This window comes from Podarcis gaigeae (assembly GCF_964106915.1).
Source record: "Podarcis gaigeae genome assembly, chromosome: 6".
Lineage (NCBI taxonomy): Eukaryota > Metazoa > Chordata > Lepidosauria > Squamata > Lacertidae > Podarcis > Podarcis gaigeae.
The window spans coordinates 97,126,737-97,152,741 of NC_139682.1; the positions used below are offsets into that span (position 1 = coordinate 97,126,737).

Below are 26,005 nucleotides of genomic sequence, written 5' to 3' on the forward strand. Positions count from 1 at the left end.
CACAAGCACTTTTAAATTTCTTTGCCTGTTCTAGTAAAATATGCAATTTGTAATGGTGAAGTTTTTCTCCTTCCATTTAAGTAAAAGAAACCTTAGATTTTAGATCCCCTTAGATCAAGTGGAAAGGTTTCAGAGTTTATATGTATGAATTAGAACAAGAATCGAAGGCCCAATCTTCATGGATTTAAGCTTGAATTGCAAAGAAAAGAGAAGTGTTATTTTAAGGGCATTTTTGAATATCTGTAATAGCAATGTTGTCAATACAGATTTTTTAAAAATCCCTTAAGTTGTTTATAACAAGTAATTCAGTGTGTAGATCCCAGTAAATTGGTTCAAAACAGGTCTCCCAGGGAATAAACCATCCACACTGTCCAATAGTACACCCCCCCTTTGTGCACCAGGGGAGTCCTAATTTTGCCACACTCACTTAATGGGAGTTTTGCCTTCTCAGCCTGGGTGCCTTCCCTCTCAGAATTTCTTCCTTCACCCTGTCACAAGGTCACTGCCAGTGCCCGTCATTCCATCGCTCACCTTACTCTTTTGAAGTACCTCAGAACTAATCTTGAGTGACATAAACTGATTGTCCTTCCCAGTGTTCCAAAGCTGTCAGATAGGCAACAATTCAAAGTGCTGGCCCTGACCTTTAAAACCTTAAATGGCCTCAGCCCAGTATACCTGGACACTGAGGTCCAGCTCCAAGGGCCTTCTGATGGTTCCCTCACTGTGAGAAGTGAGGTTACAGGGAACCAGGCAGAGGGCCTTCTCGCTAGTGGCTCCCGCTCTGTGGAACACCCTCCCATTAGATGTCAAGGAAATAAACAACTGTCTGACTTTTAGAAGACATCTGAAGGCAGCCCTGTTTAGGGAAGTTTTTAATGTTTGCTGTTTTATTGTGTTTTTAATATTCTGTTGGAAGCCACCAGAGTGCCTGGGGAATCCCAGCCAGATTGGCGGGATATAAATAAATAAATAAATATTATTCTTAGAGGGACCAACACACAGTAGAGAACAGATGGGACAGGCAGGTCATCAGAGCAGATGCCAGGACCCAGCATTCTTGGGCAACTGTTAGGGTCCCAGAACCCTAACAGATGCCTCCTAACTTACAATGTGTGGTATGAACCTCCCTTTAAATTTCTAGCTGCCATTTTGATTCCCAACCCCACAGCTGTGCTACATTGTGGGAAATTAAAAGGGCCACCCAGGCACACATCTGTCTGGTCCTTCTCCGAGCACGGATGCAGCCCACTGTTGCCACCAGGAAAGCCCATTAGAGCCCTCAGAGGGATGAGGGAGGGAGGAGGGAGGGTGCCCACCCATCATCTCAGGGGCCCTTGTAATTACACAGAGATCAGACACTTATCAAGCTAACCTAGTGTTATTCTGAAGGGCAGCAAATTGGAGTCCTCTGAAGATGCCAAGACATCTAACTTATACCCCAACCCTGCCACCCTCATTTCCTGGAACAGGCTTTAGGCCAGCCACCAGAAGTGGATTTGGGGGAGCATGACTGGTTCGCCTGCACTGGGCACTGATCCAAGAGGGGTGTTGCAGCAATGATAAAACAATGAAAGATGAGAGGCAGGGAGGGGCAAATTTTGGTGTTGCCCAGGGTGCCATTGAAATTTTAAACTCCAAAGTCCACCATGACAGCCATGGTCCTTTCTGTAGTTCAACATGAATGTAGAATGTAGTTTTCTTTGGCAGGGATCTGTGTCAGACCCAAGGGGGGCCTTTTGCATCCACCTTGTTTTTGTGCAATGGCAATGGAAGCCCCATTAATTGCAGCTATATTGCCAAGAATCTAAGCCCACCATAAGTTGCATTGGACATGGTTGATACCAAACTTGAAGTTGTAGACTGCCTTGTATGGAAATGCATGGAGATCTGAAGTGGCAACATTTCTGGGCAAGCACACTAAAGAGAACTGCTGTAGTCTGACTGCAGTTTCATTTGCATTTGTTAAGCAATCCAAGATCAAGCAACTGCAGAATGTAATAGAAAGTATTTATTTTCTCTTTCCCCTGGCAGAGCATAAAATTCAGGAAATTATACAACATCTGGATTGATGTTTTGCTGGTAGGTGAGAGAAAGCCTCAATTTCAAGCAAACAAGCTTCGCAAATGCATAGACAACTAAAGCTCCCTTCTGCCAGCCACAACCTTCCTTTCTGTCTCTTTATATTACGCGTGCTGCAGCTTTCTTATTTGACTTTATCTGGTATCTTAGCTGAATGGGGCAAACTGAAGAAAGGCAGAAGAGTCGCGTGCAAGAATCAACTGCTGCCGATTCTCATCGCAAATGAGAAGGGTTCTGAGCACTTGGAGAATATAGATCATCCTGTGTTGCACAAATTCTGGCAAGGTGAAAATGATTAATTCTGGAAAGAGGCTCAGAAAAAGAGGGACATGTTGCTTGCCTCTTAATTATCCTTACACCTTGAAACAGAAGAGAACTCATGAAGAATCTCGGTTTTTTGGTCCCCATTATAGCTGAGAAGAATTCTGTGCATTTGGAAAATGTTTATCATATTTTATATTATGCAAAGTCCGGTAGACGTAAGTTGTTAAATTTGGAAAAAGGTTCAGAAAATAGTCTTCTGGCTCCTTGATTATTTCCTTCACCCTGAAATAGAGGAAAATGTGAATCCTTTTAATACCAGTGTGTAAGCAAGCAGTAGTTTCGATCTGTATTTTTTTAAAATAGAATGTGAATGCTGGTCTCTGAATTGAAGCAAATGCCAATCCACGGAAAACCCGTTTGCTGTTTGCTCTGATCCAACATCAAAGCATGGGTTTTCCTGGGCATACTGCTGGGATAAAACAAATGCACTCAAACACGCCGCTTTAAAGCCGTGTTTTTGTGCCTAAAAATGCAGCACAAAGGGAAGCATGAATGAGTCCTCAGTTTAGCCCTTTGACTTGAAGCTGGTAGCTGAGGTGCAAAACTCCACTTGACCACTGGGAGGCCTTTTCAAAGATGTGATTATCTACCGGTAAGTCCGGATTCACATACTGGTTTACAGAAGAGGAAGTACACTGCATAGAAATGGCCACTCAGTGACTCCTCTGCAGAAGGCCAGGGACAGCTGCAAATCTAGAAAAAACAACTCTCACTTACTTCTCATCCTTCTCACTGAAGTGCGCCCCCATATTCCTGATCAGCTTCAGTAAATCTGTCACACAGTTTTCATAATCTTTATTGTTTTTCTTATTCTTTTTCTTGTCATTAAAGGGACCAACCATACAGTCCAATACATCTTTATCAATCTGAAAAAAACACATGTCCCCTGTCATTAATCTGGGTCCATGAAACCCACTCCTCACAATACAGTTTCCATGTAGACCTGCAAGCTGGCAGATTCCAAGTCACAAAAATATACAGTATACAAAAATATACAAAAATATATACAAAAATATACATTTGACAGAATGGCATGAAGTATGACGTATATGGTTATCATAATACTATACTGGTTAATTTATTGAAACAGTTTCCATTTATATTGCTTGCCAGATTTTGCAATACAGTCATACCTTGGCTCCCGAACACCTTGGGAGTTGAACATTCCAGCTCCTAAATGATCGAAAACCAAAAGTGAGTGTTCCAGTTTTCAAACCTTCTTTTGGAAGCCAAATGTCCAGCAGGGCTTCTGCAGCTTCCGATTGGCTTCAGGAGCTTCCTGCAGCCAATCAGAAGCCGCACTTCAGAAGTTGAATGGACTTCTGGAACAGATTCTGTTTGACTTCCGAGGTACAACTGTGTTTAAAATCTGATCTAACGGCAAATCATTTCACAGACATAGGAATGGTTTTGCAGGGGCAAACAGATACTTGCCCAGGACAGGTATACATATTGTAAAGATGTGAATCAGACCTAAGCTGTTTGTTTTGCACTTACCGTATTTTTCCTTCTATAACACGCAGATTTTTTCTTCTAAAAAGGAAGGGGAAATGTCTGTGCGTGTTATAGAGCGAATGTGTGGTCCCTGGAGCCAAATGAAGCGAGGGGAGGCAAAGAGGCAAAAAAAAAGCAGGCAAAAATCGCGGGTCTCCTAGAAGGGAAAGCTGAAAAGAGGAAGTGGCTGCTTTCCTGCATTCTGCCTCAGGGTCTTACTGCCCACCCATCTCTGTTTCCTTGCTGTGTTTGCTCAAACGGAACAAAGAGCAGGGAAAGCCCCTCCCCTCCAGACAAGCAGAGGGGAAAACATGCAGGAGGGAGAGAGAGAGAGAGAGAGAGAGAGAGAGAGAGAGCGCGCGTGCGAGCTGGCTGGCTTGGGTGGGTAGGTGAGGGAAAACTTTTGCCTTCCTTTCCTCCCTCCCAGTTATACCCCTCTCCTGCATTCTTAGCCAGCTGCTTCTCTGCACACCCCTCTCGTGCTCCTTGTCCGTTCTGTGTTTTTCCTTCCCTCCCCACTTAAAATGTGGTTAAAAAGCATGGATCCACATGGATCCTCAGGATCTTTGCATTGGGTCACCCCAAATTCACCATAAGATCACATAGCATGTCCATGGCTACAGCCTGCCCCCCCAAAATCACGCACCCACTGTTGCCTGGGGCTGCAATGGTGCAAAAACGTGGTTAAAAAGCATGGATCTACATGGATCCTCAGGATCTTTGCATTAGGTCACCCCAAATTCACCATCAGAGCACATAGCATGTCCATGGCTACAGCCTGCCCCCCCAAATCACACACCCACTGTTGCCTGGGGCTGCAATGGTGCAAAAACGTGGTTACAAACCATGGATCCACATGGATCCTCAGGATCTTTGCATTGGGTCAGCCCAAATTCACCATCAGAGCACATAGCATGTCCATGGCTACAGCCTGCCCCCCCAAATCACACACCCACTGTTGCCTGGGGCTGCAATGGTGCAAAAACGTGGTTACAAACCATGGATGCACAGGGATTCTCAGGATTTTTGCATTGGGTCACCCCAAATTCACCATCAGATCACATGTCTGTGGCCACAGCATGAAGCACAAAAATGATACATCCACTGTTTCATTCAGAATGTTTTTTCCCTTGTTTTCCTCCTCTAAAAACGATGTGCGTGTTATGGTCAGGTGCGTGTTATAGAGCGAAAAATACGGTAAGTTGCCCTCATGCCTTTGAGAAGTGATGAAGCACTGGCACTGACAATGCAGAAGGAAAAGAGGTCTAATGTGGCGGTTCAAATCAACACAGCTGAAGCTTTCATACGGAGCTGCAAGAGATCTCTTACCTTTTCAGTCCAGTCCTTGAAAGGATCTTCCTCACTATTCAGAGCCTTCAGAATTTCACTAGTGCTGTTATGGTGCCGAGTGTTGCGTGTCTTTATATCGCTCTCATTCCCAACGTCTATTAAGACCCTGTATCTCCAGGCAAACAAAAGGCAATTACTAAGAACCCAAAGAGCCAAGGTAAGGCTGGTCTCAGAGACTAGGAAAGGACAGAGCACACGCTTGGTCCCAGCTTCAACACCTGCCATTGCCAGTTAAAAGGACCCAGTAGCAGGCAATGAGACCCTGGTGGCAGCCAGGCAGAGCAGACAACACCAAGACATAGACAAATAGTCTGACCTAGAATAAAGCAGCTTCCTCTGTTCTCCTGGGGCAGGTATACTGCACCCATTAACTCCTGTCATATGCAAGGAAGGGGCATCCTTGCTCTGCAAGCTGCCTTTTATAACAAAACTCTGATTTTGCCTTTCCTCTCCCTGACACATTACCATCTAATGCAGTGTGGTTAATCTGTGGCTCTCCAGATGTGGCATTATTATTGTGGCTGTGCAAAACCAATTTGAAATGTGTGTTTCTGCCTGTTAAAGTCTCTTGAGATTTTTTGTTAGGCATGAGGGTGGATTTTCAGAGCCCTGAATAGTAGCATAGAATCAGACATTGATCCCTTAAATCTTAGTGCATGGATTTCAGTGCCAATTGTACATCACATAGTTCATATTCAACATTTGGTATCTGATGGCTAGCAATGACAAATAATATCAATACTGCATCAATGTGCTGTCATATCTGCAGCAAACTCACTATCCAAAGTTCACTGCAGTTATTTACCGAAATATATATACAGTCAAACCTCGGTTCTCGAATGGCTCCATATTCAAATCTTTCGGCTCCCTAATGCCAAAAACCCAGAAGTAAATGCTCCTGTTTCCGAATGTTCCTTGGAACCTGAACGTCTAGCATGGCTTCTGCTTGAGTGCAAAAAGCTCTTGCAACCAAACGGAAGCTGCAACTTGGCTGTCAAACATTTTGGAAGTCAAACAGTCTTCCAGAACGGATGCACACGAAAGCTCATACCAATAACAAACTTAGTTGGTCTCTAAGGTGCTACTGGAAGGTATTTTTTTATTTTGTTTTGACTACAGCAGACCAACACGGCTACCTACCTGTAACCAGAATGGATTACATTTGACAACCGAGGTTTGACTGCATTATTTTTATCTTACATTAATGATTAGCCATGTGGTTTTCACATGAAAACCTGAACATTCATTATATTTTAAACAACATGACAAAGCACATGACAGTCTATAAGTAACAAAGACATCTAAAGCAGCATAATCTAATTCTGAGCTTCAATTCTGAAGGCAAAACTTAAGATTTCAAAAAATAGAAATGAATGGATTAAAACATTTTCCCAAAATGTCATTCTAATCCTACTTGCAAAGTTTCTTCTTCCATGCTGTTGTAGTAACAGGGCAAATCAAACTGAGGAAGGTAGAATGATAAGAATGGATAGTTGCTAAGTTTCCTGTATTTATTTAGTACTTACACCTTCTTGCTCCAGAAGTAAGGATGGTAGATCAACTGTCCCAGTTGCTCAGTGACTGGGATGTTTTCATCAGGAGATTCCAGTCTTGCTCTGAGGTCTTCTATTTCAAAGTAATCATCTACATCCTTTGGACACTGCGCAGGCAAGGCTTCAAAGCAGATTGTCCCCCTCATAGCAACATACAGGGATAGACTTCTGAGAGCCTACATGTGAGAACAAATGGCAATACGATTTCACAACACAGAATGTCATTCTTGGGCAAGTAGACTGGAATTACACTTTTATCCTTTGTGCCTGGGCTTAGTTCTTGCCGAGATGCTAAAAATCTGTCTCTGGGCTGTGTCAGTTTAAATTGCAAGTGATGCAATCACATGGCATAATGTTTCTACACACAAACACACCCCTTGCATGTAGAAACCTACCTAAAATGTTAGAGAATAGGATTATACTACAGCTTGTTCAGTATCTCTATGTTTTGCCCTATAGACTAAATAGCAGATGGAGGTAATTTCAACCTGGGGAAAAAATGTTGGAGGAATGTTTAGATACCATTCCCCGGCACACACTGGTTCTTCACCACTATGGTCCTGATCAGATTCCCACCACCACGACTGAAATCAAATTTGGCCCTTAGAAACACAGGACTGCACTGACATTCTCTAATCTACAGTCGTACTTTGGATCTTGAACGCCTTGGTACGTGGACATTTTGGCTCCCAAATGCCGCAAACCTGGAAGTGAGTGTTCCGGTTTGCGAACAATCTTTGGAACCCGAACGTCCGATGGGGCTTCCGCAGCTTCTGATTGGCTGTAGGAGCTTCCTGCAGCTAATCAGAAGCTGTGCTTTGGTTTCCGAACATTTTGGAAGTTGGATGGACTTCCGGAACGGATTCCATTCAACTTCCAAGGTACGACTATACTGGGGTTATACAGGAAATTAAAAATTTCACAAAAACAATGACACTGTTACCAGAAAGAACTCCTGGGACCAGAACTGGCAATTAACATTCTTACTGATGTCAATTTATTCTTGAATAAATTTGAACCATACACCTGATATACTCATTTTCAGGATCTACCATATTCACGTGACATTAATTTGTTTTAAAATGTTTCCAATAATACAGTACTGTATTTAAAATTGTTGTACTCCACCCTGGCACCTTTTGGTGAAGGGCTGGTAAGAAATCAAATAAATAAATAAATACAAATTGAACCGGGCAAAGTTTGGGTAAACTCATTGGAATTATTGATCTTAGGTTAGCCAGATTTCAATGGGGCTACTCTGAGTAGGACAAACATTCAACCCAACTCTACGTTATGGTTAAGCATAAAAGTATATTGTGCACAAACACACAATACATTGCCTTAATGGTTGGGGATAATCATTCTGCAAATATAGAAGGCTGGGGAGGCAACTGCAGAGGAGACTCACTTACCTGCAGATCTTCTGTGATGGTAAGATCTTCTTCTTCATCTATTTTTCTGGACTTATCAAAATCTGCTAGAAAAACCTTGCCTGTGACATCTAGCAAAATAAATAAATACATAAGTGGAAGCAATCAAGTGGAATGGTCTTCACATCTTTGTGTATTGAATGCTTTGTGGGGAAAGAGCACATATTGGAAACTTTCAAGATTTAACAAGAGCAGCCAATTCACCTGCTCACATGCAAACCTACGTGAAACTTCATGTCAGCGCCTGAGGCTCTTCTCTGCATATCCCTGCCTAATGAGAGCAGCTGGTGGTTGCTAGAGAGAAGGCCTTCTCAGCTTTTATACCGTTATAGAATGGCCTCCCCAGAGAGTCCACCTGATGCCTACTTTGTTATTGCTGTTATGGTCAAATGAAGACATTTTCATTTCCCAAGGCTTTTTAGGGGCTTTTGATTTCTGCGGATTTTTGAGATTTTGACACTTTCTTATTTTAAAACATCAAAGATGTGTCTGTGTCATGAACATTTTTATGGTATTGTTGACTAGTTTCACTTTATCTCTGCTGCTTTTAGCTTTTACGTTTTATTTGAAATGTATTGTTTTTATATTTCTGATGTTGAGGCAGCACAGAAGTATGATAAATAAATATTCACCTCAAGCACTACTATCACTTCAGGGACTCCCCACCCACCCCCACGCTCAGTTACTGGAAGTCACAACATGGCAATGTGACCTTTGATCCTAAAAAGATTTGCCACCCTAATGTAGATGCCAACAGAACTTAATTTTTTATCTGAATATGTAGGTCAGACACCCCCAAACTTGGCCCTCCAGATGTTTGGGGACTACAACTCCCATCATCCCTAGCTAACAGGACCAGTGGTCAGGGATGGTGGGAGTTTTTGTCCCAAAACTTTTGGAGGGCCGAGTCTGGGGATTCCTGGTGTAGGCTGTTCTCCAGGTAGAACCAGAATGACTTCTGTCTGAAACCATCCATCCATCTGCTTAGTCCTACGTTCCAGATCTGTTGAGGGGATATAATGCAGAGGAGAAATCATAATATTCAAAGTATTAGTGCATAATATGTAAGTAAACAATGGAGATCTATTGGAGGGGCGGGCCACATTTCTGAAGCAGTAAAAAGGTGTAGTGAAATTATTCTCAAAATTTAGGATGGTGGCGTCAGCTTCCAGACGGCTTGATCTGGGAGCTGGGTGAGTAGAGTGCAGACTAGGATCACAGGAAGCTACCTTATATCTAGTCAGACCATTGGTCCCTCTGCACTCAACATTGTTTATGTTCAGATTGGCAGTGGCTCTCCACAGGGCCACACAGGAGTCTCTCCCAACCCTGCCTGGAGATGCTGGGGGTGGAACATAATTAACTTTTTGCCTGAAAAGCAGATATTCTATTCCTGAGCTGGAATCTCTCCTTCCTTAATAATAATAATAATAATAATAATAATAATAATAATAATAATTTTATATCCCGCCCTCCCCAGCCGAAGCCGGGCTCAGAGTGGCTAACAACAATAAAAGTAACACAGTTTACATAAAATCACAATCAATTAATTGAAATACATTCTAAAATCAATTCATTCTAAAATCAATTCAGGATCAATTTAATGGCAACCATTGGGCTAGCATTCTATGAGGATTACCAAAGCAGGGGGTCAGACTGTGCCTTGCACCAGTGAGGCTGCTGGTTAGAAGAGGAAAATGCAGGGCACTATGATCACTACAGCTTAGAATATCCAAGGGTTTGGTATGTCACCAGAGAGTCAATCCCATATCACTCCCTGTAATAAATCTCCAATATCTGCTGCTGTTTTCTTTCAGCTTGTGTGTGAAACTATTCTTCTATGCTGCTCACATGCTTACTGTTGGATCTGAATTTCTGACCCCTTGCAGATGATTGGCTAGCCAATTCCCACCCCCCACCCCAGGTGTGGGGAACCTGTGGTGCTCCAGTTAGTGCTGGACTCCAAATCCCATCAGCTCCATGTTCCGAGATTATGGGACTTGCTAGCCAACAGTATCTTAAAGGACACAGATTCCCCATCCTTGGTTTACACCATAAAATTGAAAACTTGCTACTCCATATTTCTTTCATAAAATTCTTTCAACTACACTTGGGTAATGGCTTGGGTTCCACTCGACAGACAGTCATATAAGAAAGAACACAAACCTATCAAAACGTTACTTGGGTGCAGATCTTGATGCCCAAATCCAAATGAGTGCAGTTCCTTCACTGCCTGAAATATTGTTTCAATAATAACATTACTTCTCATAGTTCCATTCTCAGTCTCTGCTGTCCTGAAGTACTCCTCAAGGTTTTTCTCACATAGGGAAAGACACAAGTAGAGACAGGCGTTCTGCTCTTCCCATCCACAGAACTTCACCAGATGTTTGCTGGTACGGCACTTCTCAAGGCAGGTTTTCTCTCGTTTAGCATTTTCTGCAGTGGTGGGGAATATCTTCACAGCCACCTCTTCCCCATTGTAGAATCCTAGGTAGACACCTCCGTGGGAACTTGTCTGAATTCGGAAATCTGGAAACATGAAGATCTTGAGTTTTCCAATCATAGGACGATACTTTCCATAAAGATCTTGGAGCTTGGATTGCCAGTGTCTGCTAGCAGAGGTCCATTGTATTTCTGGCTGCCTTAGACAAGACAATGCTCCATACTGGCGAAGAAGCTTTATCATTCTGTTGTTGTAATTCAGGCTGGCCATATCTATCAAGTTCCCAATGTCTGTTCTTGCTCCCTTTTCACATAATGTCTTCGCTATTTCATAATTTTCCATTTCCACTGCTGTCATAAGGGCTGTTTTGTTGTTTTTGTCAGCGTCGTTTACGTCCACTTCTTCTTTTTCCAATATAGCCTTCACCAGGTCTAGGCTTTGCCTTTCAGCTGCCAGGATCAAAGTAGTTTTCCCAACTTCATCTCTCTTATTCACATCAGCCCCATGTTTTAAGAGGAAAAGGGCAGCTGCCTCTTTGCCTTGGGCCTGATCCTTTTTAGTCGCTGAGAGAGCATGGACCAATGCATTTCTCTCCCAGTTGTCGCAGATGTTCACATCAGCACCCAATTCTTCAACTAGGACTTTGACAACAGAGCAGTGACCATACCGGGCAGCATCCATCAGGGCTGTTTCTCCACCTTTATTCAGGGCCCTTTTAACCTCATCAGTCACATTTCTGGGCAAGTTAACATCTGCCCCACACTCATACAAAAACCTCAGGGCCTCTTCTCGCCCATACCCAGCAGCCTCTATGAATGCCGTGAAACCATTCAAATCACACTCATTGATGGCCGAACCCTTCTGAAGGAAGAGCTTTAAAAGTTCAACATTGCCTGTTATCCCTGCTAGAATAAAGGGGGTAGCTCCGTTGTCCTTCCTAGCAAGTGGATCGGCTCCTCTGTCCAGCAGAAGGCGGGCAATTGCCTCTTCGTTCATTTGTACAGCACTGTGAAGGGCTGTCCATCCATCATTCACCTTTGAATTGATATCATTACCTTCTTCTATCAACTGCCGGACAGTCTCAATCAATCCTCTTCTTACTGCATTATTTAGCTGAAGGGCTTTATCAGCTGCCATTTCTTTTCTGTAGGGTTCTGACGCTTCTCCCAGTAGTCGTGATTACATTAGCTTTCTGCGAATATATTTCTACTGCAAGACAAAAGCAGCAACTATGACATTATCAACTTAATAATGGAAGAGCTATTCACACAAAGAGTTATGGTGCCACAGGGCTGGATGCAAGACATAGCGTCTCTTGATTCAGTGGTTTTGGATAGTGAAGGCTCAAATAACAGAGGTGCTACATAGTGAAAAGTTAGTCACACTGCCTTTGTCACATGGATCCTGAGTGGTTGTGGCTGGTGCCCATCGTGTTGATTCCCCCCACAATATCTTCTGTGCCTCAGTGTAGGGTTACTCCACAGCAATGTTACACTGGGGCAGAGAGGTATTGTGGAAAGATTAAAAGGGCAGGAACCAGCAACAGCATTTCTTAGCTGTACCAGCTTGTGTTTTTTCTTTTTGCTGCTGCTGTGCCCACCTGTCACCACCAAGATAAGGTGAAGATGCTGGTATGATTTTAATATTTTATTTAACTTCCTACTGAAGATTTTGACAGATTTTTCTGTTATCCAGGTGCTGTTGTGGGACAGTGACGCCTCCTCCCCTGGCCTATACAGTAGTACAATTTTAATTGCATTTTCTTCCATGGGCATAGCCAGGATTTTTGTTAGGGCAGCAAAACTGACATGATTAGTTAGTTAGTCAAGTATTTTTATTGTTTTACTTGATGTGGGCGAAGAGCTGTTCCCCCCCCCCGCCCCCTTGGCTATACCCATGTTTCCTTCATCGTATTTAGTGGAACGTGGGTTCCCCGAGGTCACAAATCTCTTAACAAAAAAAGGCAACAAACTGCAAATAGTTAATCAGGTGATTTAACGTTGCTGCCGCTGCCAAAAATAGAGCCAAACATTAATAAATCGATAGCAGCGCACCAGGTTCATCCTTCTCATTAGGATTATTTGCAATTTTTATTTTAACGTAACCCTTTGTTATCTTAATTTTCTGTGTGCAATGCGGATGTTACTGTGGTTTATTTTAATGAGTCATTTTATAATTTCAAGCTTCCAGGTGTCCTATTTACAACATCTTTCTTTACGATGTTGTAGGACGTAGGTAGAAAAAGAGAGACACCAAAGACTGAATATTTGTCACTGCATCTTGCTGTCTGTTCGCTTAAAGAAGACAAATTTCCGGGGCGCGCGGAGCCATTCCCCCCAGAAATGGGGCAGGTGGGCCTCCCCCCCCCCCAATCCTGGCCCCGCCCAGGCGGCCTTCCTTTCCCGGCCGCTTTTTCCTCCCTCGCCTGCGGGGCCAGAAAGCCCTCGGCGCCGCCCGCCACCCTCAGGCCAGCCGCCTCCCGGCCCGCCCGCCGGCCCTTACCGCCCGGCGGAGATCGCTCGCCTCCTTCGCTCGGAGAAGTTTTTGTGAGGGAAGGAGGAACTTATCGCCACAACAATGTGTTGAATCCGGCGGGGCAAAGGCCGCCCGAGGAGGTGGAGACGGAAACGAGAAGGCGAGACGGGGCGAGGCTCTTGTCGCCTCAGAAGGGGAGGCTTTGCCTTGCGGGGTTATTTTGTTTTAACGCCGAATAAAGTTTGCTAAGGAAAAGAAAATGAGAAGTTTGTTCTTCGTGGCGGGAAACGAAATATTTGCGTGCCTTTTTTTTGCCTCACAATCAAGGCGCGGCTGGCACGGAGGCTGAGGAGACTCTCCCCCCCCCCCCCATTCCTTTCCTTGAACAAGGCCCAAGGCCCGGGGGGACTCGGGTTCAGGGCTCCCCTTTTTTAGACACGTGACCTCGGTCCGCCATGATGTCCTTCGTCTCCCTCGCCGGGTTGTTGCGAGGATGGAGTGAGGTGGGAAGAAGAAATGGTGCGCGGCGCCCTCAGGGGGGCGGGAATCGGCGGAGGAGACACCCGCAGGGAAGGTCGGGGTTCATCTGGCGTGGAAAGGCTTCTGGTCATATCCTGTCAGGGGTCCCCCTCTGGGCTGAAAATGTGGTTTGTCCAAATGTTGGCTTGGTTTATTACATTTCTGTGCCACTTCTCATTCACATGAATCACAAAGCAGCTTACAAACAATAAATTACAGCATAATAGGACGTCACAGAAATATTGATAAAGAATATAAATCTCCAGTAAAACAATTGTAATCTAAAACCTCCTGCCAACCTAGCAGTTCAAAAGCACATCAATGTGCAAGTAGATGAATAGGTACCACTCCGGTGGGACGGTAAACACCGTTTCCGTGCTCTGCTCTGGTTCTCCAGAAGCGGCTTAGTCCTGCTGGCCACATGACCCGGAAGCTGCAGGCCGGCTCCCTGTGCCAGTAAAGCGAGATGAGTGCCACAACCCCAGAGTCATCCGCGACTGGACCTAACGGTCAGGGGTCCCTTTACCTTTTAATCTATAAATCACTATTAACAACACAGCTAAAAAAAATAAGCTAAACAGCTTATTACGAGAAAGTCATTTTATACAACAGTCATATTATAGGATTCATAAAGTACTACAGCATTCATAATCTATAAAACAGTATTAACATTAACAAAGCAGCATCCAAAAAACAAACCTAGCGCTGTTGAATTCATACACACGCTCTCCCCACCCCATGACTTATAATACTGCATCGCCTTCTGCTGCGCAGCAACTGAAGAAGGCTCCAAATACTTCCCTGGGCCTGGGGAGGAAGTGAGCAAACACAACAATGAGTAAAGGAAGTTTAAAATTTGTTGTGGTTCTGCAAGGATGACCAGCTGGTTTTTCCCCCTGCTTTGAGGATTTTGGGGGTATAATTTTTATGCAAATAAATATGCACTGTAATGGAAAAGGAAAGAGAAGTGGTTCTCTTTCTTCTTCAAAAGGGATGTCCCTGAAGTCTTCATGAATCAGGCCAGCCTCATTCCTCTTGAAGCCAGATTCGCTCTGGCCTCACAGTTCCTCATGAGCACAGCTTATCTCTCACCTGATAAATCAGGATTGGTGGCATCCACCACCTGGTTGCTGGAGTGCACATAGATGAACCTTACTTTTAATGGTGTTGCCTTTCCATCTTTCCTTACCCTAACCAGTTTTCCTGACTCTGAAATACAGTAAATATTAGTTTTATTTGTTTGAATAAATGTTTCTACCAAATTATATCATGCAGATGCTGTCCCCCCCCTTTCCTCCTCCCTGGCCAATATGAAACAGATTTCCATTGCACTGGTTTTATAACTGATTTATTTTCAAATAATATTATAACAACAACATTATAACATTCTTGAATCCACAACGTAGTATCTCAGTCATTCACACTGAAAGAACCGGAATAAGTTCCAGTTGTAAATAAATAATAAATATTAAAGCAGCTCTGGCCTTGGGGAGAATTCCAGTCCATCTTCTCTTAGACTTCTAGCCAGGCTAACTTCAGCAATAGGACAGTACATTTCATCCTGAGGTTTTAAACTGGGCTGCAAAGGCGTGGTCACTTCATTGCTGGTTTGCTGATGGAATCACCCACCACTAGACGGGCATCTCACAATTTCTCATCTGTGGTTCAGCATTAAGAAATGCTTTTTATTTTGTAGAACTTCTCAAGAAAACCAACAATAAAGGGGCAGCATGGCAGCTGTGCGAAACAGAATAATGCAAAGAACTGGGTAGAGCACATTTTTCAAATTCATATCCTCCACCCTCCTTTGCTGCTGAAGAATATTTATTTTGGCATGCAGGCAGATCGATGGTTAAAGCACAATGGCATGCAAACACTGCAGCAGTAAAGAGTTCACCCCAAGTAGACCCACAAACGCAGCATTGGGTTTTTTTTTTAAAAAAGAAAAGTTTGTGTAAACATGGTTTGGCTTATATAACTATATATATGCACTGTTCTTTCACCAGTGAAGTCCATGGAGGGAGGTTTTAACCATAGACTTCAGAAGGAAAACTGCATCATGCCTCCTTTTTCAGACAACACTTCACAGAAGTCAACAGGAGTTTGTCTGAATAAGGTTAATCAAAACCAGAATAAGAACCTCAGGATATGGTCTCTGCCAAATGAGTTGCATCATGCAAGAGGCTTTTGCTATTGGCTCAGGGTGCATCGGCTTTGGGAAATGTTGCTTGTGGATAAATGAAAGAAAAGCATAAACTGATCTTACTGGTATTTGAAAGCTTTACTAGCAGCAGCAGCAGCAGCAGCAGCAGCAGAAACAGCACTGTAAATTGCTCAGTAGTTGCAGTTTGACTGTTTATTTTCTCAGCTACTTCCAGTACTGAATTCACATGAGTCTAGATAGGTTTCTGTTGTGAACAAATACTCTGCTTGGTATTTTGCAGTTTGTCAAATGAGCAAGGCAGGGCGTCAGGGCTGATTTTAACAAACTACCTGACGTACAATTGTTCAGCCAGGTGTGGCACATTCTGTTGCTGCCAGCGTTATCTTGCGCGTACAATCCTAGCTGGTGTACATTACAAGATGTATGAAAGTACAAATGAGCAGGGATTCAATGACTGTGAGCCTGTGCCCCTTCTCAGTTGCAATCCAGGATCCTGTCTATCCATTACACAAGTTGGACCAGTAAAGTCTGCTGAATGACTGGGCCACTCTTGCACCCACCTTCCATTCTATTATATGCATTAAGCTACGATGGACCTACTAACTTGCTAACATGATTTAACCATATATCTTTGTTCTGTGTGTACTGCTTAAGCAGCAGAATTTGCCTTTGTTTGCCTATTCACATCATTCTTCCTTTACCAGGTTTTTTCTTGTCTCCTTTTTCAAAATGTCCTTCCTCCAAACCTGTCAGTCTACGGGCACAATTCACTGGAAACGTCTCTTGTACATATAGCCCTACAAAATTGGAATATTGGAAGTTCCACATGCACGATTGCTATCAGTTTCAACAGGTCTTGCACTAGAGAGGAGGCTACAATTGAACAGTGTTTTAATATTCCCCAAATAATCTCCATTTATTCTATTTTCAGAATTTAAATGAGACTGGCCTGCAGTAAGTCGCTTGTGAACCAGACAGCTTTCCATCCCTGCTGGGCCTTTTAACTTTCCCTGATTGCATTTTGGTCAAGGACTGCAAATACCTAGTCACCTGGTCACCTGTGATTATGAGTAAGAATAATATTGGCAAACAAAAGATGAACAGGTCAAATCCATGATGATTCACTGGGTGAAGGATTTGGGGTACAATATTGAGTTAGCAGCATGGGAGAGATTATGGACAACAAGTTTAAATTCACAGCATGTTACACTCCGAAGGAAAATTATATGAAAATAATGTATTGTTGGTATTTAACTCCTAGTTAATTAGCTAAAATGTACAATCAAAGTCTAAAACATGCTGGAAATGCGAAGAGAAGGAGGGCACCTTGTATCATATATGGTGGTCATGTAAGGTGGTAAACGACTTCTGGGAAATGATATATAACGACCTGAACAAAATGCTGAAAATAACTTTTCTTAAGAGACCAGAAGCTTTTCTTTTAGGAATTTTAGGTGCCGAGATTCTGAAGGACCAGATGAAATTATTTATGTTCGCAACCACGGCTGCAAGGATTCTGGTAGCCCAGAGATGGAAAGATGGTACAACTCTGACCAATGAAGAATGGCAGATAAAATGGATGAACTATGCCGAGATGGCAAAACTTACAGGAAGAATTAGAAACCAGGAAGAGGCTGATTTTAATAAGGAATGGGGAAAGTATATAATCTATTTGAAAAACTATTGTAAACAAATCCATTGGTAGGACTGACAGAAAACTTGTAGTAAAAATTTGAGCTATGGATTGATAAAGGACTTATAAGAATAGAGTTATGGAAGAGATGCAGGGGGGAAATCTTATGAGGATTCACAAAGGGCAGGAGGGAAATCAATGGGGATTTTACAGTATATTTCTGTTTGAGTGTGTATTTTTCTTTTGTTTATTCTTGTAAAATTGAAAATGCAAAAATACAATTTATAAAAGAAAATAATCTTCAGGCAGGGAAGGGTGTGTTCACTGGAAAGTTTCACTCCCCCTGCCCTTTCAAGCTGTCAGATGTGCTGCACATGATGGAGACAGCAAACCTATACACATGCACACTTATTTGGGAGCAAGTCCCATTTAAAAAAGTGGAACTTTCTTTCAAGTAAACAGGCGTAGAATGCTCTATAACACGTTTTGTTTGGACCACCAGGGTAGTAGTTGTTGTTTTTTTTCATGGAGGGGTGAGGAATTAATAACTTTTGTAGACTTATATTTGCAAGGCCAATCTAGTCTTGTTTCCCACTCTCTCTTTTTCTTTACCTCTCTGCTGATGCCACCTGTCAATGTAGTCTTATAGGTATCGTGAAATCAGCGGAGATATCATTTGCAGGCCCCTTGCTGCAGTGACTTGTACCTGTGTCGAAAGTGCTGTGCTCATTCAATGCCCTATCTAAATAAATAATTATTAATAATCACTGTAATAATTAACAATAAATGGGAAACCATTAAAAAATGGGGCATGTCACCCAAGGTTGCTTATAATGTTCACAGAGTTTGTTGACTTCTGCAGATGTCACAGGAAGAAAGTTTGCCCATCATGGCAGAAGGCAGATATGCAGTTGGATCAAAGCAGACGCAGCATTCCTCTGGCTACAAAGGCAAAGCAACACCTGCACTGTTAAGGATGCTAAGTCTTGACTGTTCAACTGGTTGGTGTACAAACATGCAGAGAGCTGTGTGCTTCTGGAACTGTCATGCGGTAGCTGGAGATTTCAAACCCCTGTGTGCTAGATACAGTTTGTCGTCTGTGTTTTGCAAGTGCAGATACTGGATTCTGAAAGCAGATACAGACTGATGCATGCGGATGGGTGCACAGGTGCATAACATTGAACACGAGGAGGATACACAGTTTTAGAGAGGAATTCAACCTTTCTAGTTCTCTGCCCCTCAATTCTCGCCTTCCCTTCTGCTTTCTTCGTCCTACTTGGAGTGCAGGTTCTTTCTTACACAATTTTCTCCGGTGCTTTTCACATGAGCGCCTGTTTTCTGCCCTTCCTAGATGCCAGGGAGGGCCTTTTCTTGCTATAGCTCCTGGGTGTATGGAAGCATATGAGGTCCCAGGCATCCTGGCCAGTGTAAAGGCCCAGCCTAAACTCCACCACTGGAAAGCTCTTATCACCTCCCTCTGAGGCTGCTGCCTCTCCTGGTTCATTCTTTGTTCCCCCAACACAAGTCCTAGCAGTGACAATGATCAGCTTCAGGTGTGTGTGGGCTTGCCTGTCCTGTGGCTGGTCGCTTGCTCTGTCAGGTCCCTGTAATAGGCAGATTTCAGAAATCTGGGATAGGAGTCCTTCTCCATCAAGGTGTGGGTTTTTGCTTGGGCTTCTTCAAAGCAAGCAGAATTGGCAATGGTGAGGTTCCTCCTGGTCGCCTCTCTGGTTTCATGGTCAAGGTTCACCTGTAAGGAACACAGCAGCAATTAATTCTATGCCAATATGCTTCTTAACAGTGAGGAAAAGCAACAGGTATTGTATGCATTCTAGCAGAGCCAGTGTGAGGCAGTTAAGAGGATGGAAGGAGGACTGGGGAGACCCACAACCCTCACAGGCTGGCTGGCCCATGAAGCAAAGGGAGGCAGTTGCAGATTTGCTCCTTGCAGAGCCTCCCCCCTCCCTCCTGACGGTGAAGCTTTATCTACAGACATAGGACGGTATACAAATTGAACAAATAAAACCAAAAATTTCCTCTAGGAAAAGTCATTGCAGAGCCTCATGCCGCCCCCCCCCCCCGCATCCCAAGGCAAGACTGCAGTGGTGGCAAGGGGGGGGGGCAATGGCCAGGGGGTGGCAGCCGGGCATTTTGCTTCAAGCAGCAAAGTGTCCTGGGCTGTCTCTCAGTCTACCCTACTTCACAAGCTCGTTGTGAGGATAAAATAGAGTGATCGTGGAGAAGGAAACATGTCTACTGTCTTGAAAACCTTAGAGGAAATATAGGGTGCAAATGCAGTAGTATTTTTTTTTTAAAGGATTGCATCATACTGAGAATTTTTACTCACCTCTTTGGGGGCCTCATTTTGAACAAAATCTTCAAAGATCCTGTTGGCTTTGGCTGCTAGTTTGGCTTTTGAGTGGGTTTTCTTATACTCCTCACAGGCCAGCCAGAACTCCAGGTTCTCTTCGCTGAACTCCGTTTTGAGGAAGCCATGAAATGCTGCCAGGCCACCTGTGAAGGAGGACAGGGAATGTTTAGTTTGGAAGGAGAGTGACGAGAACAGAAGGATGCACTTTTTCTTACAGACATTAACACAATGCTATGGGATTTATTTATTTTTTTAGAAAGAAAAGACATAGGAATAAAACCCTTGTGCGGAACAAGGGTCAGAACATTGGTAGAAAAATTATTTTGGGAGAACTGGAGCATAGGCAGGAAATATTTTATAAATATATCCAAATCAGCATGTTTGGAGCAAACTGATAGGCAGCTAACTTTTCTATAGTATATATGTTATTTAAACCACCACATGGCCTTCTCTGAGGATTGAATTGTTGTTTAAAAGAACACTCTCTGCTCTGTGTTATTTATCTGTCTCTAGCTGCAGGATCTAGCAGCTTGGACTGGGAACGTGTGGGGAGATATGCAGTGGGGAAATGGCACGGGGGGGGGGGAGTTAAACACCTCCCCGCATACTGTAGTCCTTATATGAAATGGAGCTGCCTGTGGCTGGTATTCGTTTTTTTAAAAAGATAGGGGAAACCAAGCGTTGCATTCAAGGGCATGTTTAATCATACATTAATCTGACCCAGAAGTGAACCTTTCTGAGGCACAGTACACTGTAGGACATCTCGCACTTGAAGGAACAATCAAGGCATGCATTTGGTAGCTATGGGGGGAAGGAATGTGTTTTCCTAAAACAAGTTTTGGAAAAACTCTCTGCTCCCTTTGACGTGTTGGGGACTGTGAAAAGGCATACTCACTTTTGCTTCTCAGAAGGTGGTCAAAAGACTCCTTCCATCCGAGCACCTCTTCTAAGGCATATCTGGAGAGGAAAATAAATGTAAAAATCATGGTGGTGCCAATAGGAATGTTGGGGTGAAGAGTTTAGGCAGAGGAGCAGACAAGACAAGAAGCCCAGAGATCCTAAACTAAAGCGAACACCCTCATCACCACTTAGGGGGGGGGGGGAGGCAGAAAGATGTATCTGTCTCTTAATTTCAGCTTGTATGGTTTCCATGGTGTGGTTACAATATTTAGAAAACAGCTGACGCAAGGTCTTCAGTTTTCCTGTTTCTTGTTAGCTGTATGGGAAAACATGGGTCCCTGTTCTTGCAGAGAACAAGCTGGCTTCTAGCTTGAGCACACAGAAGCCACCCCACTGGATCACTGGAATTTACTCAGACTACATGGGTTGAGCGGTGGTTTCTGCATGTGCTGAAAAGGGAAGTGAGGGGCAGATGGGGCTCATCAACCTGGGAAGATAGTCCATCTAAGAGAAGGAAAACTATGATCCTAAACCTCTGCTGCCTTGTGGGATATCTTCAGGAGAAGAAAAGGCTAAAGAGTGAGCCCTGCACAAATCTGGAGTGGAATCCCTAAGATGGTTGGACGGCGTCTTGTACGCCTCCTTCCAGCAACTTCTGCAGCCAGGTTGGTGCTAAACGTATTGCTCTGCTTTGCTTTGGACCACTTCAGCGAGGTCTTGTTGTCTGGGCAGCCCAGGACCTCCAGACACGCTGCCCAGGCTTGTTCCTGGGGGAAGTGACCTGGGTGCTACTGACACAGCAGTTTGACCTCATGCCCAGAGGCGCATGCCGTTGTCTCTTGAGACAGATGGATGGCAACAGCTCAGACTCAGGAGGGCAGGTCATGGCTGAAGAACAGTTTTCTTCCATAGACAGCTAGTTACGATTCCTCCCTCTCACTGAATTCCTTAGGAGCTAATATATATATTTAATGTTGCACTGCTCCATTGCACCTTTCAGGACCGGTCCCTCTTAAGTAGCTGCAGCAGTGCTCTAGGTTGCACCAGGTGTTTTTTTAGGCTGCCTTCAGCACATGACTTACCTCTGCTTTGTGCTTCGGCTCAGGCTCCCAATTTTATATCCCAGATCTGGTTTATGAAGCAGGATCCCCAAGCGGGTCTTGAATTCCTTTGCTCTGCAGAATGAGACGAATGGAAGAATGTCAAAATGTATTTAAGGTAAAACAAGAAGTGGCCACGAGGGGGCAGCAGTGTGTGTTCCTTCAAAAGAAGAGAGAGAGCTGCTTCAAGGGAGAAGCACCCTATGTCTGGTTCCAAACTGGCTGTTGGCTTTTGGTGTGAATTTGCAGAGCTATACATTGGGAGCTGGAGACAGCAGGGGAGCATATATCCACTCTGCCCAGGGCAGGCGCACTCCCGAGGGGTGTGTGGCGCGGAGGGTGCCCTCCCAGGCGTGGGACAGCCACTTGGCTGCCCAGAGCGGTGTGAGCGACCTGCAGCCAGGGGCGGAGCGAGCGAGCCACCCATGGCGGACACTTGGCGCTGCTGCCCGCCACTCCCAAGCCTCCCCCAAGCTGTCAAAACAAAGGGCAAAGGGGGCAATGCCGCCGGCAAGGCGGTGCAGCTCCTCCCCTTACCCCAACGGCTCGGGGTAGACTTGGGATCTGCATGTCACCCCCCTCAGTGAGGGCACCCGGCACAGACCACCCCCACCAGCCCCCTTCCTATGCCCCTGGCTGGAGAGAAGAGTTGCTGCATGTTTGTTCAAATAAATGTAGGATTTATATGATGAGGGGGGGAGAGAGGGAGAAACAATACTAATTTCTGTTGTGTGAGGGCATGCAAGCATTTCAGTAATGTAGAATTCCTAATCAAGCTGTAATTCCCATTAATGCAGAAGGCAAGGCAGGATTACACATGCACGTAATTTAATCATCTTTGACAGATGGGTGGCCATTTGGTTCTTCAACGACTGCTGTACTGTTTCCAGGCCTCTAATACAGCAATTGTGTATTGTGTTTATTGTGCACTGTGTGTTAATCATGCTTTCATGACTACACAACTTTCCCTGAATTCCCCTTTTAAAAAAAAGATTTTTATTTCCCACCTAGTTCCCACTTTTATGGACAATGGGATCTAGCTGGCAGCAAAGCTAGCTTATTTTTAGCCTTCAGATTCAGTGGTTAATATCTGAACTGTGTAACCTTTACAACATTAAGGATTCACTAGTGCCCTTCCTGTTTAATAAACTGGAACCTCTTGTAACAGCTTCTCTTCATCCCTAGCACCATTAATCCCTCGCCCTCTGTGCCAGGGGACTCTTGGAAAGTCTGTCATGATTGTCACATATGGTGCCCAGCTATGGCTCCAACAAGTGATCCCAAGGTTACACAAAGGAACCAAAATTCTGTTTGCCCAGTGGCCAGCCAGATGCCCCTCTCAAGTGGGACGCAAGTGCAACCTAAGATCTCCATTTTTGATGGACACAGTTTCTTCACTTGTTTGGTACATTTTGTTATGTGGCACCTGCTCTTCAGATGCAAAAAGACTGGAATATCACAACATGCAGATGGAACTGTTTGTTAACCACTTTTTGTAAAGACCAAATCATTTCCGCTTGGAGCACCTGCTGTCCTTTTAGTCTCTTCCTCTACTCTTATGTTTCCCTGCAAGATTGCTCTTCCTGTTCATGCATCCTCTGATAGTCTCTCTTATTCCTCACAGCTCTATGTTGTTGAATGCATCTGTCAGAGAACTGGAATATTTAAGTCCAGAGATTTAACACACTCACTCTTTTTCCTGTGCCACTGTCTCTGACGCTTTAAAGCACCACAACAGCTTGACCATAGATGATGGTGGGGTGGGGGAATGAACACCGTCACCAGTGCATAAAGAGGTCTCTATTTCCATGCCTCAAGCTTTCCAGGAAAGAGTGTTTGTTCACAGGTATAAAACAACAACCCCACATTCTTGGACAAAGTATAGAAACCAGGAAGAGCATGCCTGCAATAGTATTATTCTTTCTTTGCTATTAAAAGGACTGATATGTCTGCCTCATTTGGGTGGATAATACAGTAAGCCAGAGTTTCTACAATTTCTAGGGGAAAGGATAGGTCCCTGCCTCAAGAAGGTCACAACTGAAATTGCTCACTGTGCTGCTTTTCAGGTAGACATTCAACACTGTACTCTATTGTCATGCTCAGCTGAAGCTAAGCTCAAGAGAAGCATCCCATTTATGATTTCTCCTTATTTCCTCCCCCTCTTGTTGTCTCCCCCAGTGTCAAAATATAAACTGTGAACACTATTATTCGGTTAAGTAAAATGTTACATCAATAACGATAGAGAAATTAATACTACTGCTACGAATGACAACAATCACATTCCTTCTTCAAAACTGCATGAAGCTGAGTTTCTTCCATACCATCTCTCCTGAACTTCCTTTGCACCACTTCTCAGTGACCCAGATTTACTTGCTGCTGCACTAGCCATAACAATGCGGACACGGTCTCCCGTTTTTAGCGTTCTTATGACAGCTGCCTGCCTGCTGTAGTGCGTCTGCAACCAGCCACACCGAGGTGCCTCCCCGCTTGGTGCATCACTGCGACAGTTTGTAGATGACTGCCTGGCGCGCCACTTTCTATTCTTAGCTCACCCCCCTCTGGGCGGTGTGTGGCAGGAATGCTAATTGTGCAGAGTGCTGCTTGCAGAAGTGGCTTGTGGAACCGCATTGCAAAAACAGGTGGTCGTTTGGAGAAAAAGATTTCATTATAACATTTAAAAGCCTTCCTTTTGAGTGAAAACAAAAGTATGTACGGACCAGGAAGCACCCCTCAACAAGAGTAACAGAAATTCAGGATAAATGCAGTTATTTTGCTTGTTTGGTTGTTTGAATTACCCCCCCCCCACACACACACACTTCCTGCCCCTGCCAGTGATAGATCTTGCTCATCTAACTAACAAAAGTTTTTCCATTCTTTAGAAGATACTATAGGAGTGTGAGCTATGGTTGTACACAAATGTTACCCCGATCAGTACAGATGTTGAAGCAAAGCACACTCCTGTTTTATCAACTCAGCAGTTGTTTGCTAAGAGCCCCCAATATTTCCCAGCCTCTTCTTACCTTTCCAAGCAGCTTGTAGGAAGGGAAGCTAACCCCCGACACATGGCGAGGGAGCAGACAGACGCTTTGCCTAAAGCTGTGCAGGAAAGAGACGCAGTGGGCAGCTCCGGCAGCCCTCTGTGCGCTGCTGTCTGGAAGCGGAGCTTTTATATCTGATGGGAAATGGGAGGGAGCGGAATCAAGTGCACAGCAGCTCCTGCCGCCAGACAAGAAGAACTGGAAGTGTCCTTGAGCGTCGCAGTCATGAACAGTTCCCGGCAGGAGAACAAGCAGACCAATTCTGCATTGTAAAACATGCCGCCTTCTGTTGCTGCGGTGCCTTAGCATTTGTTGATTTGAAGGGCATACAGAGAGACGCAAGGAACACGTTTTGTGACTAGGTTCACAATTAAATAAACACTTCAGTACTGAGTGTATGGCAGTGCCGGATTTACCTATAAGCTAAACAAGCTATAGCTTGGGGCTCCACTCTCTTGGGGCCCCCAAAAAAATTAAAGGGGGGAAACTGGATGTGCATTTCCAAAATATAAGATAAAAAACTAATAAAATGGCTTTAGATACCTATTAGGTCCATAAATTACCATATAGCATATATTCAGCACAAAAAACAGTGACAATTTGTTGTTGACAAAGGACAGCTGGACATATAAAGGGCCTAAATCCGGCCCTAGTGTATGGTGAAAAAAATAGTCACAAATGCTGTTTGCTGTACTTTATATGTGATGGTTCCAAGCCTGCCCAGCAAGAAACAAGTTTCATTAAAAGTGGCAGGACTGTATTCCAAGGAAACCTGCTTCAGACCATGAGGCCAGAGAAAGATGGTGTCCATATTGTGCTGGTTTAGTGCAGTCCTGGGAGCTGCACTGTGAAGTCTTAAATTCATGGAACTTTGAAGTGTCAGGCATAGCTCTAATGGCTTTAGCCCAAACGTAGCAGAGTTTTCCTGCACAGCGAAGAAGCTAGTTGAGGTGGAAATGACTAGTCAGCTAGACTCAGAATAACTATTTACAGGATTTATTAAAAGGAAAAATAAAACCAGCAGAGTTTCTGCATACAAAACAAAGCAAAATAAATCCTTTCTCTCTCTCTCTCTCTCTTAACCATACACAGCACTCCTACTCCTAACACACCTAACACCAACTGTACTAGC

At 44.0% G+C, this 26,005-nt stretch overlaps 3 protein-coding genes across 12 annotated transcripts in view; 1 reads left to right on the top strand and 2 right to left on the bottom strand.

Annotated features, from left to right (window-relative positions):
* Positions 1-2,594, top strand: part of RGSL1 (regulator of G protein signaling like 1) — a 42,431-nt gene extending 39,837 nt beyond the window's left edge. For 4 of the 10 annotated variants that reach the window (XM_083743782.1, XM_083743791.1, XM_083743786.1 and 1 more), the window contains one exon: positions 2,032-2,594. The gene's annotated coding sequence lies outside the window, so the exon portion shown is untranslated. The remainder of the gene's footprint in view (positions 1-2,031) is intronic. The other 6 variants (XM_083743783.1, XM_083743784.1, XM_083743787.1 and 3 more) reach the window with 2 other exon arrangements.
* Positions 1,994-14,497, bottom strand: RNASEL (ribonuclease L). Its single transcript, XM_083744064.1, has 8 exons — positions 14,403-14,497; positions 13,176-13,812; positions 10,397-12,128; positions 8,213-8,301; positions 6,774-6,976; positions 5,227-5,383; positions 3,121-3,269; positions 1,994-2,625 (listed from the first exon to the last, which is right to left on the bottom strand). The coding sequence occupies exons 3-8, from the start codon at positions 11,808-11,810 to the stop codon at positions 2,487-2,489; spliced, it is 2,151 nt and encodes a 716-aa protein (XP_083600190.1). The 5' UTR covers positions 11,811-12,128; positions 13,176-13,812; positions 14,403-14,497; the 3' UTR covers positions 1,994-2,486.
* Positions 14,498-14,999: 502 nt separating this feature from the next.
* RGS16 (regulator of G protein signaling 16) lies at positions 15,000-25,115 on the bottom strand. The gene is given in 7 exon segments (XM_083744010.1): positions 15,000-19,214; positions 19,812-19,978; positions 20,731-20,792; positions 21,818-21,910; positions 24,856-24,969; positions 24,971-25,028; positions 25,031-25,115. Coding segments are annotated over 7 exon segments (765 nt in total). The 5' UTR covers positions 25,101-25,115; the 3' UTR covers positions 15,000-19,013.
* Positions 25,116-26,005: the final 890 nt, after the last annotated feature.

What these genes read in the sequence shown, in the direction of transcription:
- RNASEL (XM_083744064.1), bottom strand. Translation starts at nt 11,810, where the DNA reads ATGGCAGCTGATAAAGCCCTTCAGCTAAATAATGCAGTAAGAAGAGGA. An exon ending in TACTTCTGGAGCAAGAAGGT is followed by an intron (nt 5,384 to 6,773) that starts GTAAGTACTAAA and finishes TTGGGTTCTTAG; the next exon opens with TAATTGCCTTTTGTTTGCCT. An exon ending in TCAAGGACTGGACTGAAAAG is followed by an intron (nt 3,270 to 5,226) that starts GTAAGAGATCTC and finishes TGTTTTTTTCAG; the next exon opens with ATTGATAAAGATGTATTGGA.